The following is a 13,928-nucleotide window of genomic DNA, read 5'->3' as shown; positions in this document are numbered from 1 at the left end:
TCTAGGTGTAGAAAAATAATCATGAAAGATTCCTCAGCAAGTACTCCCCAGGTAATGAAAAATCTTCCTAGAGAGCCAATGGTGTTTCTCTCAGATTCCAAGTCAAAGCATCCCAAATAAATCTCTGGAAGCACTGGAAAAAACCTAATAAATCACTAGGGGTTCTCACAAAGACTTCTTAGATAATTCTTAGGATAAGCCTCTGATCAGCAGATAGAAAGAACTTGATAATTTATTCAAACATCTCCATAATCAAGGAAAATGCATAGGAAAAAGTTGTTGAGATGATTCTGGGGATGTGTTCAAACATTTCTTTACCAGTCCAAGGATGTTTCATGGAAAGTGTCTTCCATCAGAAGAAAAATCTTCTGATTTTCCCCACAAGCTAGTTTGATTTTACTTAGCCTTAAGTCCTTGCCCCGCAACCACCTCAGCCTTCATTTCTGGGAGAGTTGCTGAGTTTAAGGCCAGTTAAAAGCCAGTTCTACCCTAATTCCACCTTTAACTAGGTCAGCTAGAGCAGCTTAAATCATATAGCTTCAAACTGATGTGAACTTTAAGGAAGTAGCTTAAATGTTCCTCCTTTAAAAAGGGAGGAGTGCTAACATTGTCTCTGATGTGGATATTCCTTCCCAATCGTGTTTATCTTGTAATTAGCAAAGATATGCTAGAGAAATGTGCATTTATGTACTCAGATCTGAGATATTAACAAGCCTAAAGCCTATACCAGAGGTGGAATTTAAATAAGGTTATAAAAGCTTTCCAAATCAAGGAACAAATTATGGGCTTGAACTTCGCAAGGTATAGTGACAATAACTGATTATATTTTTCAAGACACTACCCTGCAAGCCGCTCCTATCACAATTAATATCAGAGCCACTTCAGTCAAGTCACAATTATTTCTACCATTAAACTGGAACAAATGCTTGCTACTATTTCTGTCGAAAGGAGGAATCAAAATTGTTCAGCTTTGTACCACCAGCAATTGCAGTACTAGAAGCTAGTCAAAATTCTTGAGAATGGCAACGAAGCTGGTGAAGGGTCTGGAGCACAGGCCTTATGAGGAGCGGCTGAGGGAACTGGGGTTGTTTAGCCTGGAGAAGAGGAGGCTGAGGGGAGACCTTATCGCTCTCTACAACTACCTGAAAGGAGGTTGTAGTGAGGTGGGTGTTGGTCTCTTCTCCCATGTAGTTAGCGATAGGACAAGAGGAAATGGGCTCATGCTGCGCCAGGGGAGGTTTAGGTTGGAAATTAGGAAAAATTTCTTTACGGAAAGGGTGGTCAAGAATTGGAACAGGCTGCCCAGAGAGGTGGTGGAGTCACCATCCCTGGAAGTGTTCAAAAAATGGGTAGATGTGGCACTTCGGGACATGGTTTAGTCTAGTCTACCCTTGATTGGCTTAGAGTAGACTTGGTAGTGTGGGTTAATGGTTGGACTGGATGATCTTAAAGGTCTTTTCCAACCTAAACGATTCTATGATTCTATGATTCTCCTTTACCTTTGTTTCTTCAACTTCTTCACCCTTTGCTGAACATAACAAGGTTTTACATGTGGCCTAGCACAGGTCACACAGTCACAACCATGGCTGGCACAAGATGCTAGAAAGTGGCATTGGTTTGTTTTGGAAGAAGCCAACTAACTTCCTGATGCTGCACTGGGATGAGCAAGCATTGATCCCAGTGGAGTATGACTGGCAGAATACTTGCAGTTCTTTTTCCTGTATCACTTTTGTTACTGGTATCTTAAAACTTCCTTTTAAAAGTAAACTGAAACCCTTTTTTCCTCTATAGTTGGTTTCTGAAAGTTTGCAAACTTGATTTTAATGATCTTATTTTCTTTGTAAGTGAAACTGAATCATTTTGACTATCCTCTATTTTTAGAGCAAACTTTTTATAGAGCTGAGATTTTCATATTACAAACCAGTATCTTTCAATGCTTAAAAAGATTCAAAAATTTCTTTTTCTAAAGAGTTGGTTCTCCTGGCTGAAAATTTATGACAATCTGTGAAGACTCTGTACAGAGCTGACAGAGAGCACTCTACTATTGTTGATGCCATCCAGCTCCTCCCAAGCAGAACACTTCAAGAGAAGAAAAATGTATTTGACTGCCAAATATTTTAGCCATCTTCACTTTTTGGTATTTCATTATTTCTCTGAGACACTAGCCTCTTATTGAAGTGATAATTTTTAGGCTATAATACACAAATAATGTTATAAAACAGAGAATAAAAACATCTAATCTAATGTGCATAAATTGTCAGCTACCTCTGATCTCCAGTTTTCCTTTGCAATCAAAATGAAAAGAGAAATATTTTAATAGAGGGTTATTGAGATTTAAGTTTTAGAAGCAATTTGTCAACTTCATGAATTTTAACTGAAATTCTATTCTTACCTTAAAAAGTACAGCAGAAAAATAGCAGTATTTAGTTCTTAATCTCATATTTGATGTTGTTATATACCTAAAGTATGACAAATAATAAGAAATATGAATGTGCCCATCAATATAAATTATTCAAACTCTTTTTTTTATCTAGTATAATAATGATACTAACACAATCTAGATGTTTTCCATATTGGAAAACAGCTGCCTGTTCCGTAGATAGGTGCTCAGCCATGCCATGCAAAGAAAGAAGCATTTGACCAAAGACATACCTAGACAAAGGGAGTTGTCTAGATTCTCTTTGAAGTTAAAGGAGAGAAACAGGCAATCTAAGTGCAAAATTCATCTCATATGAAACAAGAAAGATAAAGCAGGTCAAGCAACTCACACCTTAAAGTGTATTTCTTTCCATAAAGGAAGCCTAAGATAACTAGCACATGTGGGCTTTCACAGGGTAGGTGTCTAGCTAGATTAAATGGATCCCACACAGTACCTCATCAGAGCTTTAAACCATCCTGGTAGCAGCGTACTCCTCTGATCTACAATATTAGAAATCTTTAACACAATATTCAAATCCTTTAATCTGCATTTTACAGCCTGAGACTAAGTTGCTCTAGAAAGAGCAACTCAAGGGAAAGGTGTTTAACAGCCCGAGTCAGGCCTGAATAAAAAAGATCTGCCTGAGGGAGAAGCTGAGAGGATAGCTCCCTCCAGATCCCTGCCAGGATTTGGAATGGACATATTAGCAGTAAAGGGATAGTATACAGTGCAGCAAACATGTGCCACAAGCACCTGTAAAAGCAGCTAGGGATTGGGTCTTGCCTGATTGGACCTGAGACTGCACCACAGCTCAGAATTAGAAGAGCTGTGGTTTAGAATCAACTTAAACTCACTCCTTTTCCTCTTGGGTGCTAATTCTGAGAGTGGCAATGCCGTTTCATCCTCAAATACCCATGCTAATACTTTCAAAGCTACCTTGATTTACAGATATTTTACAGTGCTATTGATATGACCTGCTTCTCAGGTAAAACAGTTTACTCAGATGAAGCTCTGCCCTTTCATGAGTACAACACTTCTAAGATCTTTTAGAGCTGGCTTAGATATTTCTAAATTTTATATTTTGTACATTTTTATATTGTACAATACATTGAGGAACAGCTCAGAATTACATCCATAGTGTTTTACCAGCAGTCAGGGAGTACTGGATGGAAATATTTATTGATGGTAGACTTTAATACAGTAATTCAAATTTCATTAAGTTGTAATTCACCAGAAAATGAGTACTTTAGGCAGTAAATCTGCCCACAAGGTACATTAATATTTAATATGTGCAATGACTTGGGAGATGTGATATTTCAATTGAAAATCAATATGACTGTAAAATCCTTGCTCTTATGACTTTTTATCATTTTGTTTTATTTCAATGGTCTCTGCATATAATATACAGCTGCAATTATGATCAAAGATGAGCACTCAAGAAAAGGGAACAAACAATATTCTCCAAAAGAGCAACTTTCTTCCTGAAAGGAAAAATTCCTCTGCTTTTGATGAATCTTTTTTATAGCCGTTTTAATAGTCATTAGTGTTTTAAAATTAATTTCAAGTTGCCTACTGTCCTGGATGAGCCATTTGTTTAAAATATGAAAGAAATACATATATAGATAAAATACTTACTGAGCTATCTTAGCCACTAAGACTGCTGCATGCAAACATCCCCAAACTCCAGCCTGAGAAAGAAATTTCTGACTAATATCAGTCGATCTTCCAACTGCACAGCAGTCTGTAGCATTTTTTGGAAAACCTAACTCTTGCCAGTTGTTAAGAGCATCAGCAATGTTGAGTGTTTCATCAAGGGCTTGACACCAATATTTAAAAGCAGCTCTGTAACACATAAAAAACGTTCTCATCATATTGCTGACATTTTCCAAAGTGGAAGATAAGACTTGCTTCATTTTACCTTTATTGCTTGAGATATAACTAATTCTGATTAGGTCAAAAACTGAAATACAGTTTCTACAACACAAAAAGATACCATTCCTGGTCAACAGACTAAAATTAAATTGTCAAGCAATAGATGTTACTTCTTAAAAACACATAGAGATTCTTAATTAATTTGCTTAATTGCAATTGTCTAGCTAAGAAAAATAAACAATTTCTAGAAAAAAAGCCTCTTAAAATATAGCTAATAGTGAGTTAGATGAAATAAGTTATATGGACTTGAGGCCAGCACAAGAACTTACAAGACAGTTGAAGGGTAAATAAATGCCAATTAAAAAAAATATTAAATGATCCAGTAACTCTGTACCTTTTGTTTCCAGCATAAAAGTGAAGATTTCCAAGTTCATGTAGAGCCTGAACCTTGAGATCTCTCTGGTTGTTTATTTCAAGGATTCCTGTTATTTATTTTTTAATCAATCAGAGAAAAATATTGTCACATGATTAAATCAGTCACTGAATCTTGAACAACTGTTGCATGAGAAGTAGACATGCATTCACATGTAATTCAGTGCATGAATATTTTTTTTAAACATTTATTAGGCTTGTATATTTTACCTTCAAATGTACAATTTCTTATTTCTACTAACTTTAAAAACAAGAGTAGGATGTATTTATGGACCTGTTTACCTAAGCTTTTGTATTTTTGTTTTTTCAGACCTCTCAAATTTCTTCCTCTTCAAGAGATAAACTGGGAAGCAGGCTGTTGGCCCTGCTAAACAACACTGCCTGCATACAGCACAGTGGTACTGCCCCTGGCTCGTTTCTGGATCCCTTACTTCAAATAAAACCACTTACGGCATCTGTTGGCCTGCTACACTTCACCTATTTTGTCATACAGTGAAGACAGGTAGTAGTGCTGAGCTGTAACTGTATGAGTAAAGTGATACTAGAAGGTAAGATGGAAGCCAAGCAACTAGGTCTTGTATTCAAATGCACAGAATCCGAAAGGTCTGTTTGCTAGGGGAAAAAAAAAAAAACCTATCATGGAATTAAAATGAACCTGCTAAACATTACAGCAGATTTTAAATTTTTGATTAATCAGTATAACACCACTGAAGTAATGCTTTTTGATAAGAAGGTTGTGTATTTCAGTTATAGCTGTCTGACAGGAAAATAACACTGGAATAAATATATATGAACACAGATAAGCAGAATGATATTACATCTTAGCTGTAAACAGAAATTGATGCGAAAAAATTACCAATTGTTTGTTCATAGGAAGAAATAATTACTGAAAGCTGTGACTGTGGTATTGGTTTACTCTCAACCATACTCGAGAAATTAAATTTTTCTTGAGAAATGTCACGTGGTGTTGGTAGAAATATCAGTTCAGCTCCCACATTAAATTCCAGCTTTCTATTTGAAGAGATATGCCTGCTGATTGCTCTTCCAGCATTTTCTAGACCAGAAAAGTGATTTATATGATCAGTTTGGAAAAGTATTATACTATTTTCAGCACCACAAATATTTCCAAACCACATTACTCAAACAAATACACAATTCCTGTATACTCTATTTTTATCTGTTTTCCCATGCTATGATGCTGTCTGTGAGTCTCCTAATTCAACTCATTGGACACAGCTCATTGGTCAGTGCAACCAAATGAAAATATGTGCTCTGGTGGAGAAATTAAACTTGGGAAGATCTGCCAGTCAGTCCTCTGACAGAGGTTTGGCTGTAGACAGACAAGTGACACACTACATGAAAAAAAATTTATCATCCAACCATGAGACACAAAGCAGGCTTAGAGCTTGTGCTTACAGAACTTCATATATAACTTTATATTCTATGTTTTTTCTAATTGTCAATAACAACTAAAACTTGAACTTAAAAAAATCTATTCCTTTCACTCTTTACTATTTTAACTGCATATACACTTTATTAAGTGAAAAACACTTCCATAACTCACCTTGTGTGTGTGCAAGAAATAATGAAAGTAGTTTTCTGCTGTGTCTCAGTGCTCTGCTGTGATATTTAGATTTTTGTAGAGTTTCTCTAAAACATTTCAGTGTATCATTCACATCAAGAGGTACATAAACTAGTGCTTTCGCTTGACTGTGATCTAAAAGGAATTAATAATTATGGAGAACGATTTTGCATTACATAAATATGTATTTTTAGTAAATGACCCTGCAAAACATATATCTGAGCAATTCTACAACTTCAAAACTAAAATATATTAATGTGATTGCCACTTTTGTTTCCTGTTGTATTATGAATTAAAGCAAAATTATTAACCACCAGGAATACTTCTGAGCATTTATATCTTTTTCAGTGTTACATTTTAGTTGTCATGTGACATCTATATTCCCTGAATTCCATCTGCCCTGGGCATGCCTCAGCTCAGCTCTCTGCTCTGAATTCTGGTGTCTGAAATCTGGAAACAAATCTTTTACTACAGCTGCTGATCCTATTCACTACAATTACCATAGTTTCTATGTACCAAACCTGTGAGTTGGCATGGTCTCTCCCAGAATGCATAATATTACCTACTCTTCTTACCTAGAGCGTTATTTTTTGTTTCATGACTTTCCTCAGCTGAATTCAACACAAAACCTTGTGTGCAATGTGTTGACATATCTCTAATATGAGGAATTATGCTTTACAAACTTACATTCATGACTATAACACTTTAATCCTGACTGAAAAGAACAACAACTGTGGGTTAAAGAGGTGTTTTGTCACCTTATGGTTCACTTCAGCTTTTCTAGTGATTCTGTCAATAACAGTGCAGGTTCACATTAACTTCCAGGTATATTGCTGGATATCCAACAATACCGATGGAAAACTGGACCAAGACCACCAAGCTCACATAACATACTGTAGGTCATCTGGCATCTGGATGACAACTGCTTTTGTCTGCTTTCAGATACAGTCTGAATATATTCGTAAAGGTCTTGACAAAATTACTATCCATCCAAAATATCAAGAATAATAATTTGAAGACAAAACTGAGTTTATATTAAAAGAAACACCTTATAGGAGCAGTGGAAGACTTATGATAAGAAGGAAAACAAAAAAACTATCCAGTACAAAAAAAAAAGAAAGGGTTTGGGAGAAAAGAGAACTCACAATACTGAAATGTGCTCTGACCTGTGTAATCATTTTTCATCTCAGGATAGAAAAAGCATCCAGGAAAAATCTGTTCACTAGCAGAATGGGCAACAGGAAGCTGTAATTTCTGCCCTATGTAGTTTCTGCAACTTATCTGAAAAGCAAGTTTTGTTTCATGATAATTGAATAATATTCAGAAAAATCAATGTTTGGTGCTTAAAGTATCTAAAAACTCAGTCATATAAGAAAATAAAAGAAGACTAACTTACAAAGACCCCAATGACCCATAACTAGTACCCTTGTCAGCAAGAGGTGAAACATTCACAACACCTAAATATTAGATATAACATATAAGTGTTTAGATGTTAATTAATTAAACTTGTATCTTATTTGGTATTTGCCATAATCATGAGCAACTCATTGATGTTCAGCAAATATTCCACCTTTCTTTGTCTGGATAAATGCGTGCTTGCAAAGGACCTGTAAGTGTAAGTATGCCTAAAGACCACACTGCCTGTAAAGGACAATGTAATGCTGCATAGGGATATACAAAACCGCTCTAAGCAGATAACAGAAGCAGTCTAACCCTGTCAGAGAAGCAAACTTTCAGACTTCTATAAAGGGCTAATCCAGCACAGACATTTTATTTTGCTAATGTAGCTACATCACTTCAGAAGCAAGAGAACCAGTTCAGAGCTAGTTCTAGACTCTCTGAATGGCACTGCATTGTGAAATGTAGCCATATCCTCCAAATTTCTAACTTCATGACGTCTTTTTTGACCAATCCTTGTTACAGAATAAAGACTAATGTTAGCTAATAGTAAGTTGTCTTTCAAAACTATGATTACTTTTCCACATTGCTCAGATTACAGCGGTATGCGGTGGTTTGCCACACTGCACTGTTTTTAGACAAAGGACTATGTTCTGAATGGCAGGGCCTGGAAGAAGTCAGCAGGAAACAGCCTTACAGAGGGACAAGACAGAGCACCTCAGCTGCCCTTCGCAAGCTGGGAGTTCCTTCTGAGTTCCTGCAAGTCCTGAGCAGCAGTGTGCTGTCTCTAGGCAAGGCAGTGCCTCCTGAACCCCATGTTCACGTTCAGAGCAACAACATTTGGAATTCCAAACCCCACTTTCCCCTGCTCCTTCAAGTCCTGCGTTTATATTAGTAACAGAAACATATTAAAATATCAACCATGCAACTGATGTTAGCAAAACTTCTTAGAAATAAACCTTAGGTTAAAAAAAGAAAAATCCTAATTTTTAATAGCTAATTCCATGAAAAATTTCCAAGTGGCAATGTCAGTTAACTAAATATATAGAGCCATGGCTTTTAATGAGAGGAACTTGCCGAGCAGCTTAGGGTTTTTTGTTGGTGATCAAGTTTTTCAAGTTTTTTATTGGCTTTGTCAGTGTTTAGGTTAAGTCAGTTTGATTAATTTTGGTCTTTAGGAGGAGGGTTCAATGCAGAAACAAAGCAATCTCTTTGCATTTAAATTTAATTACTCACAAAGATTGCACATTGTCCAAATAAATGTGTTCAGGTTAAAAGAGCAGCATCAAGAACTAACATGATATTGATTTAGGCTCATAATATGGAATGGGCACATTATGCATGGAAGAAATGTTCTCTGGGTCATCAAGTCCAGACCTTTGCTGCTGCTGGAATCATGTCATATAAGCCTTTTCATGCACTTCAATCAATTATGTTCATTAATTTATTATAATTTACCATTTGTGAACATTATGAAAAACCATATTAATCTAATCAGTGAAAGTACTTCTCTGTATTTAGTTCACATTAAGAGTCAGTGCCCAAAAAGGAAACCTATGGTTCACCTTATGTGCATTTTCAGACAGATATTTTATGAAATGAGATTCATGGCTATCTGGGCCACTGAATTGCTGTATCCTTTCCAGCAGCTGCCTCTGAGCATACACCAGCAACGGACTCACTTGTTCTGTGTATCTCTCACTGAAAAAAAGCAAAGTATAGTAATTAAGCAAAATAACAGTATATTTAACTATATAATGTTGCTTTTTAGTTATTATAGTTGGTGTAACTTACTGTGTAAATATGTTAAATTGTACAGCTATGTGTACCAGTGCTTCCCACTTCTTCATCTGATATAACAATTCTATTGTTTTAAGAATCAGATTACATGTCCATTTCAAGTCAACCACATTCACGTCATCCAGGGGAGACTGTGGATGGAGATTAGAACCACCATTCTCGTCCATAATACCTCCTAAACAACTGGGAATGCAGAAGTCTCCTTCAGGATCCACAATCTACAGTGAAGAAACATTATTCTACCTGTTATTTTCAAACTTGGTTTTAGGACAAATCAAATTATAAAGATCAGAAAATACTGTAATCCTCTAAAAACTTGTTACAGAGAATAACTTGCAGATATCAGAATATATTGCAAGAGAAAGAAAACGATCTCTACTGAAGATGTGATAATAGAGTACACTGCCTTAATAAAAATAATTTTTACCTTAAGAGACCTGCTTGCTTGTAGTTCAGTTATCATATCAATGATCATGTCTGTTGCCAAATAAAATGGCAACCAGATGGTGTTCCTAAGAAAACCCCTGGTAATGGGAAATGCATCCATATGGGAATGTGAATGGTTAACAATCAATTGTAATTCTTGAGTATAGTTCCAAAGTTCTCGACAAGCGTTTTGAAGCAACGTCCAGTGGCCACCACGGTGAGCAAGAACCTATGCATATCATTCAAAACATAATTATACTTTGGAAATACAGAAATTAAAAGCTTCATTGTTTTATTGCAAAGCTTAGGTATAAGCAATCTTTCAAAATTACAGCCTATGGATCATCCTTAATAACAGATCATTCAATTTATATAAAACATTATAGAACCTTAATTTGGAAATTTTCATAGAAGCACTAATTTATTATTGAATTTAATTGCTGCTTTTGGTGTGAGAATAAGAAATAAAAAATAATTCACACCACCTATACATGTGTTTTTACTTGGTTTTAGAAGGGTTTATGGGAACAGTAGACAGTCTGCATTTCCTTTCAATCACTGGTCCTTCTGCTTATACTACTGAGGCATTCACTAAGACCTGTAAAGGGAAAGGTAAGTCTGCAAGTATTTTTAGAAAGATTTAACAAACATGAGAAGGAAAGTTACAAAGACTAAATGAAAAATAAAACATTTATATAAATTATTTTATGTTTGATAGACATATCCATTATGATAGGTGATATGTCTGACATTTCATACACTGTACTTGGACATTTTGCAGAAGATGAGAAATCATTGCTTTTTCCCACTGGAGTTTTTCTGAAGTTTCTGAAGTGTGGTTTTTTTAATGTAGAAAGTAGTAAGTATTGTAATGCAACGGTTAGTAATAAATAAAATGTTTAATAAGAAAGAGTATCTTACTACTGCTCTTCTTAAATGCAAAAAGATCTTTGTAAAATGCTCCAGTAAAATGGTATTTGACAGAAACTGGTTGCGTTCTTTGGGGGAATGAGAGATGGATATTTCTGTATCATTTGTTGTTTGAGTTCGAGGAGTATCTGTTCCACTCAGTTTAATGCTGCGCTCAGAAGATTTATCTGTACCTGAAAGACAAAAAGTTCACTAGTTAAAAATGAGCTCAAGTTCTCAAAAAAATAAAAAAGAAAATATTATCACCCAGCTAGGATTTTTCTGTGGCAGCTCAATACTTAAATGTTAGGAAATGCCAATGTTAAGGTTATCATATTTATAAGGTTATGATATTTATAATATAAGATGCTTTTACTTAAGTGTTGGGAGAAGCAGGGATAAAAAAAAGTTTGACCAAAATAATAATGTGTACCAAATACTTCACTTTTCAGCCTCAAAGCCAAAACAGAACCCTCAGAGAAGTTTTAGGAAGAAATGACCATGTGGCAAGCTCCCAAGAACTTTTCTGTAACCGAGGCCTCTTAAAAGGAGAAGTTAGGAAGAAGGGAAGATTTCTGACAAATTCTGTGGTATGTGTAGAATTGCTTCATTATTTTATTCAATACCAAACATCCTCCAAGGGGAAACACAAAGGTTCATGGTAGTGGGATACGGTAATATCTGAGCTATAGGTTTCAGAGGCAGAAGCTAATTTCAAGCTAAACAGTATTTGAACTCTATGGCAAACTAGACACTTCATTAAATTCTTTAATTCAGAATTGCTGCAAAGGCTAGGAGGTAGTAAACAGGATTTTCATTAGTTTTCAGCAACTTTCAGTGACTCAGTTCTCAGTGACTTGTAAGCATCAAGACAAAAGAGTATAACTAAAAGTAAGCTGTTGCAAAGAGAACCAGTGAATTCAGCTGCTTGTTTTTGTCTCATCTTCTTGGAAAAGGCAGAGAGGATGGTTGATTCCTAACTAAGGAAGTCCTACATGGAATGATAGGAGAATTTTGCTCTCTACGGCTGTGGCAAGAATGTGTTCCCTGAAGCACTATTGAAAACACCAGGCTTGTGATTTCTTCTTGAACTTACGGTGGCTAGGCAGACTACTTTTTGTTGACTTGTATGTTATCACCAACGTCTGAGGTAATCAAAGTCTTATATTCACAATTTGGCTCCTGCTGAAACTTCAAAGAATGTTATTGAAAATAGCTGGGATAATAGAACAGTCAAATGTGAAAGACAGAGAGTTGAAGTTAAAGTGGTAGAAGATAAAAAATTGATCCTGAGGTATTTCTGCCGCAGGAAAATACTGGGGAGCAAGCCCTAGAGAAGGAAACCTAAATTATTCTACTTAAAATTTGAAAGATAATAATAAACTTCAGTCTATAATTTTAAGAAAGACTTACAGAATGACCCAGGAAATTATTGACCTGTTAGGAAATCTAAAGGAAACTACAGACCAATTAACTACCAAAGAAACTGATAAAAATTATCATTGCATTTAGAATAATCTGGAATATCATCAGTTTAATAGGTCTAGGTAGCGTGGCTTCTGCAAACCAAAAGCTAGTACCACTAATTTATTAGAATTTATAAACATGTTAATAAAGTAGAGGATAAAGAATAACCACTTGATAAACAGTAACATATTTATCAATACAATAAACAAGGCTCAGAGTTATTATAAATGCCTCATTATTGACTATGACTTCTTTTATACTAGGTATGCCAAAACCAGAAAATACAGAGGACACTTCTGAAATCCAGAAACATCTTCTCTTTGAATTGGTATGAGTGTTTTTCCAAAGGTGATGTGGAGAACTAGTGATGGAGGTCAAGATAGAAATTAAGAGAAACAAAAGATTAGGTTGAAACTGATTCCCGCGGTGCATGTGTTAAAAGTTCTTACAGGTTTGTTTTTTGGTCATTCCTGACTTTTTAGGAAGAGAAGGAGTTGGTGTTCTCATGTTATCCTCTACAACTTCTCTCACCACTACAGTGCCGGAATTATTTAATGAGAATATTTCAGGATCCAAAATACTGTAACTGCAGAATGGGAGAAAAAGAAGAAAGCACAAAAAAAACCCAGATATGATATTAAAAACAATTTTGATATACACACAAAATTCATCTTCTCAAAAGTGAGTTTTGATTACTTTCCAGCAGCTTTAGGAATCAGAAATAATGAATGATAGCCAAAAGTTACAAGGAACTAAAAAATAGCACAATATCATATATTTCAGAACTTTCTTCTGATCAGTCAAGTGAGCAACCAAAAATTTGCATGTCACCTGCCATGTGATGGAAAGCAAAACTTGTTACATAGTAAATCAATTTGCATTTGGAAGCTGAACTGTTCATATGACAAACTGACTGATGATACCGTAATTCAGATCTGTTTGCATTAATGGCAATAACACAATAATCTATATCAATAGCAATCACTGATAATGTAGTAAGATATACCTGTCCAGATGCTGTGAACCACAAATTCCAATGTTATATTGCTCTTCCAGTTTCTTTTTAAATAAGTTGTAGTGTGCAACTGCCAGATAAATATTCATCTGAGACCTCCAGGGCATCTCTTCAAGACACATTTGATGAAACTTCTTTCGGTTTAAGTAATTACTCACAATTGGTTTCAGCAGTACCACTAAGGTGTGGCGAGCTACTTTTTGCACCTCTTCTTTGCATTTCCTAAACCAAAGTATATGAAGTAGCAAAAAATGAAACTGTGTTTTCCTGAAGCTCTAGGAAAGAAAATCATGGTAAAAATACACAGAAGTATCCCGTTGCATATCCACAGACTTGTATTAACTCAGAAGCATATGACATATTTCTAGCAAAAGGGTTTTTGCTGCAGTCAAGAAAAGCAATTGTGCTTTCCCTCTCTAAGTGCACTTAACACACACTAAATCCTATCTTATATTTTAGCAACTTCCAGAAGATATTTGTCTTAGTACTTACAAAAAGTTATTTGTACCTGAATCATCCAAATAGATTATTATAGCAAACACGATGTGTTTCACACTGTTCAAGAGATGGAGAGTCTACTGTTGTACTATAAATTTGGATTGTTCTTT

General features: G+C 35.4%; 1 protein-coding gene across 1 annotated transcript in view; it reads right to left on the bottom strand.

Annotated features, from left to right (window-relative positions):
* Positions 1-13,928, bottom strand: part of CFAP54 (cilia and flagella associated protein 54) — a 125,849-nt gene that overhangs the window by 41,094 nt on the left and 70,827 nt on the right. Inside the window, 12 exon segments of the mRNA XM_075720768.1 lie at positions 2,393-2,459; positions 4,055-4,261; positions 4,686-4,773; positions 5,580-5,777; positions 6,288-6,440; positions 7,472-7,586; positions 9,269-9,404; positions 9,498-9,721; positions 9,931-10,158; positions 10,851-11,032; positions 12,755-12,891; positions 13,312-13,542. Coding sequence (XP_075576883.1) covers positions 2,393-2,459; positions 4,055-4,261; positions 4,686-4,773; positions 5,580-5,777; positions 6,288-6,440; positions 7,472-7,586; positions 9,269-9,404; positions 9,498-9,721; positions 9,931-10,158; positions 10,851-11,032; positions 12,755-12,891; positions 13,312-13,542 — 1,966 coding nt within the window.

The sequence above is a fragment of the Pelecanus crispus genome, chromosome 1 (assembly GCF_030463565.1).
Source record: "Pelecanus crispus isolate bPelCri1 chromosome 1, bPelCri1.pri, whole genome shotgun sequence".
Lineage (NCBI taxonomy): Eukaryota > Metazoa > Chordata > Aves > Pelecaniformes > Pelecanidae > Pelecanus > Pelecanus crispus.
Note: the sequence above shows the minus strand (reverse complement) of the source record. Positions and strands in the feature narration are given on the sequence as shown.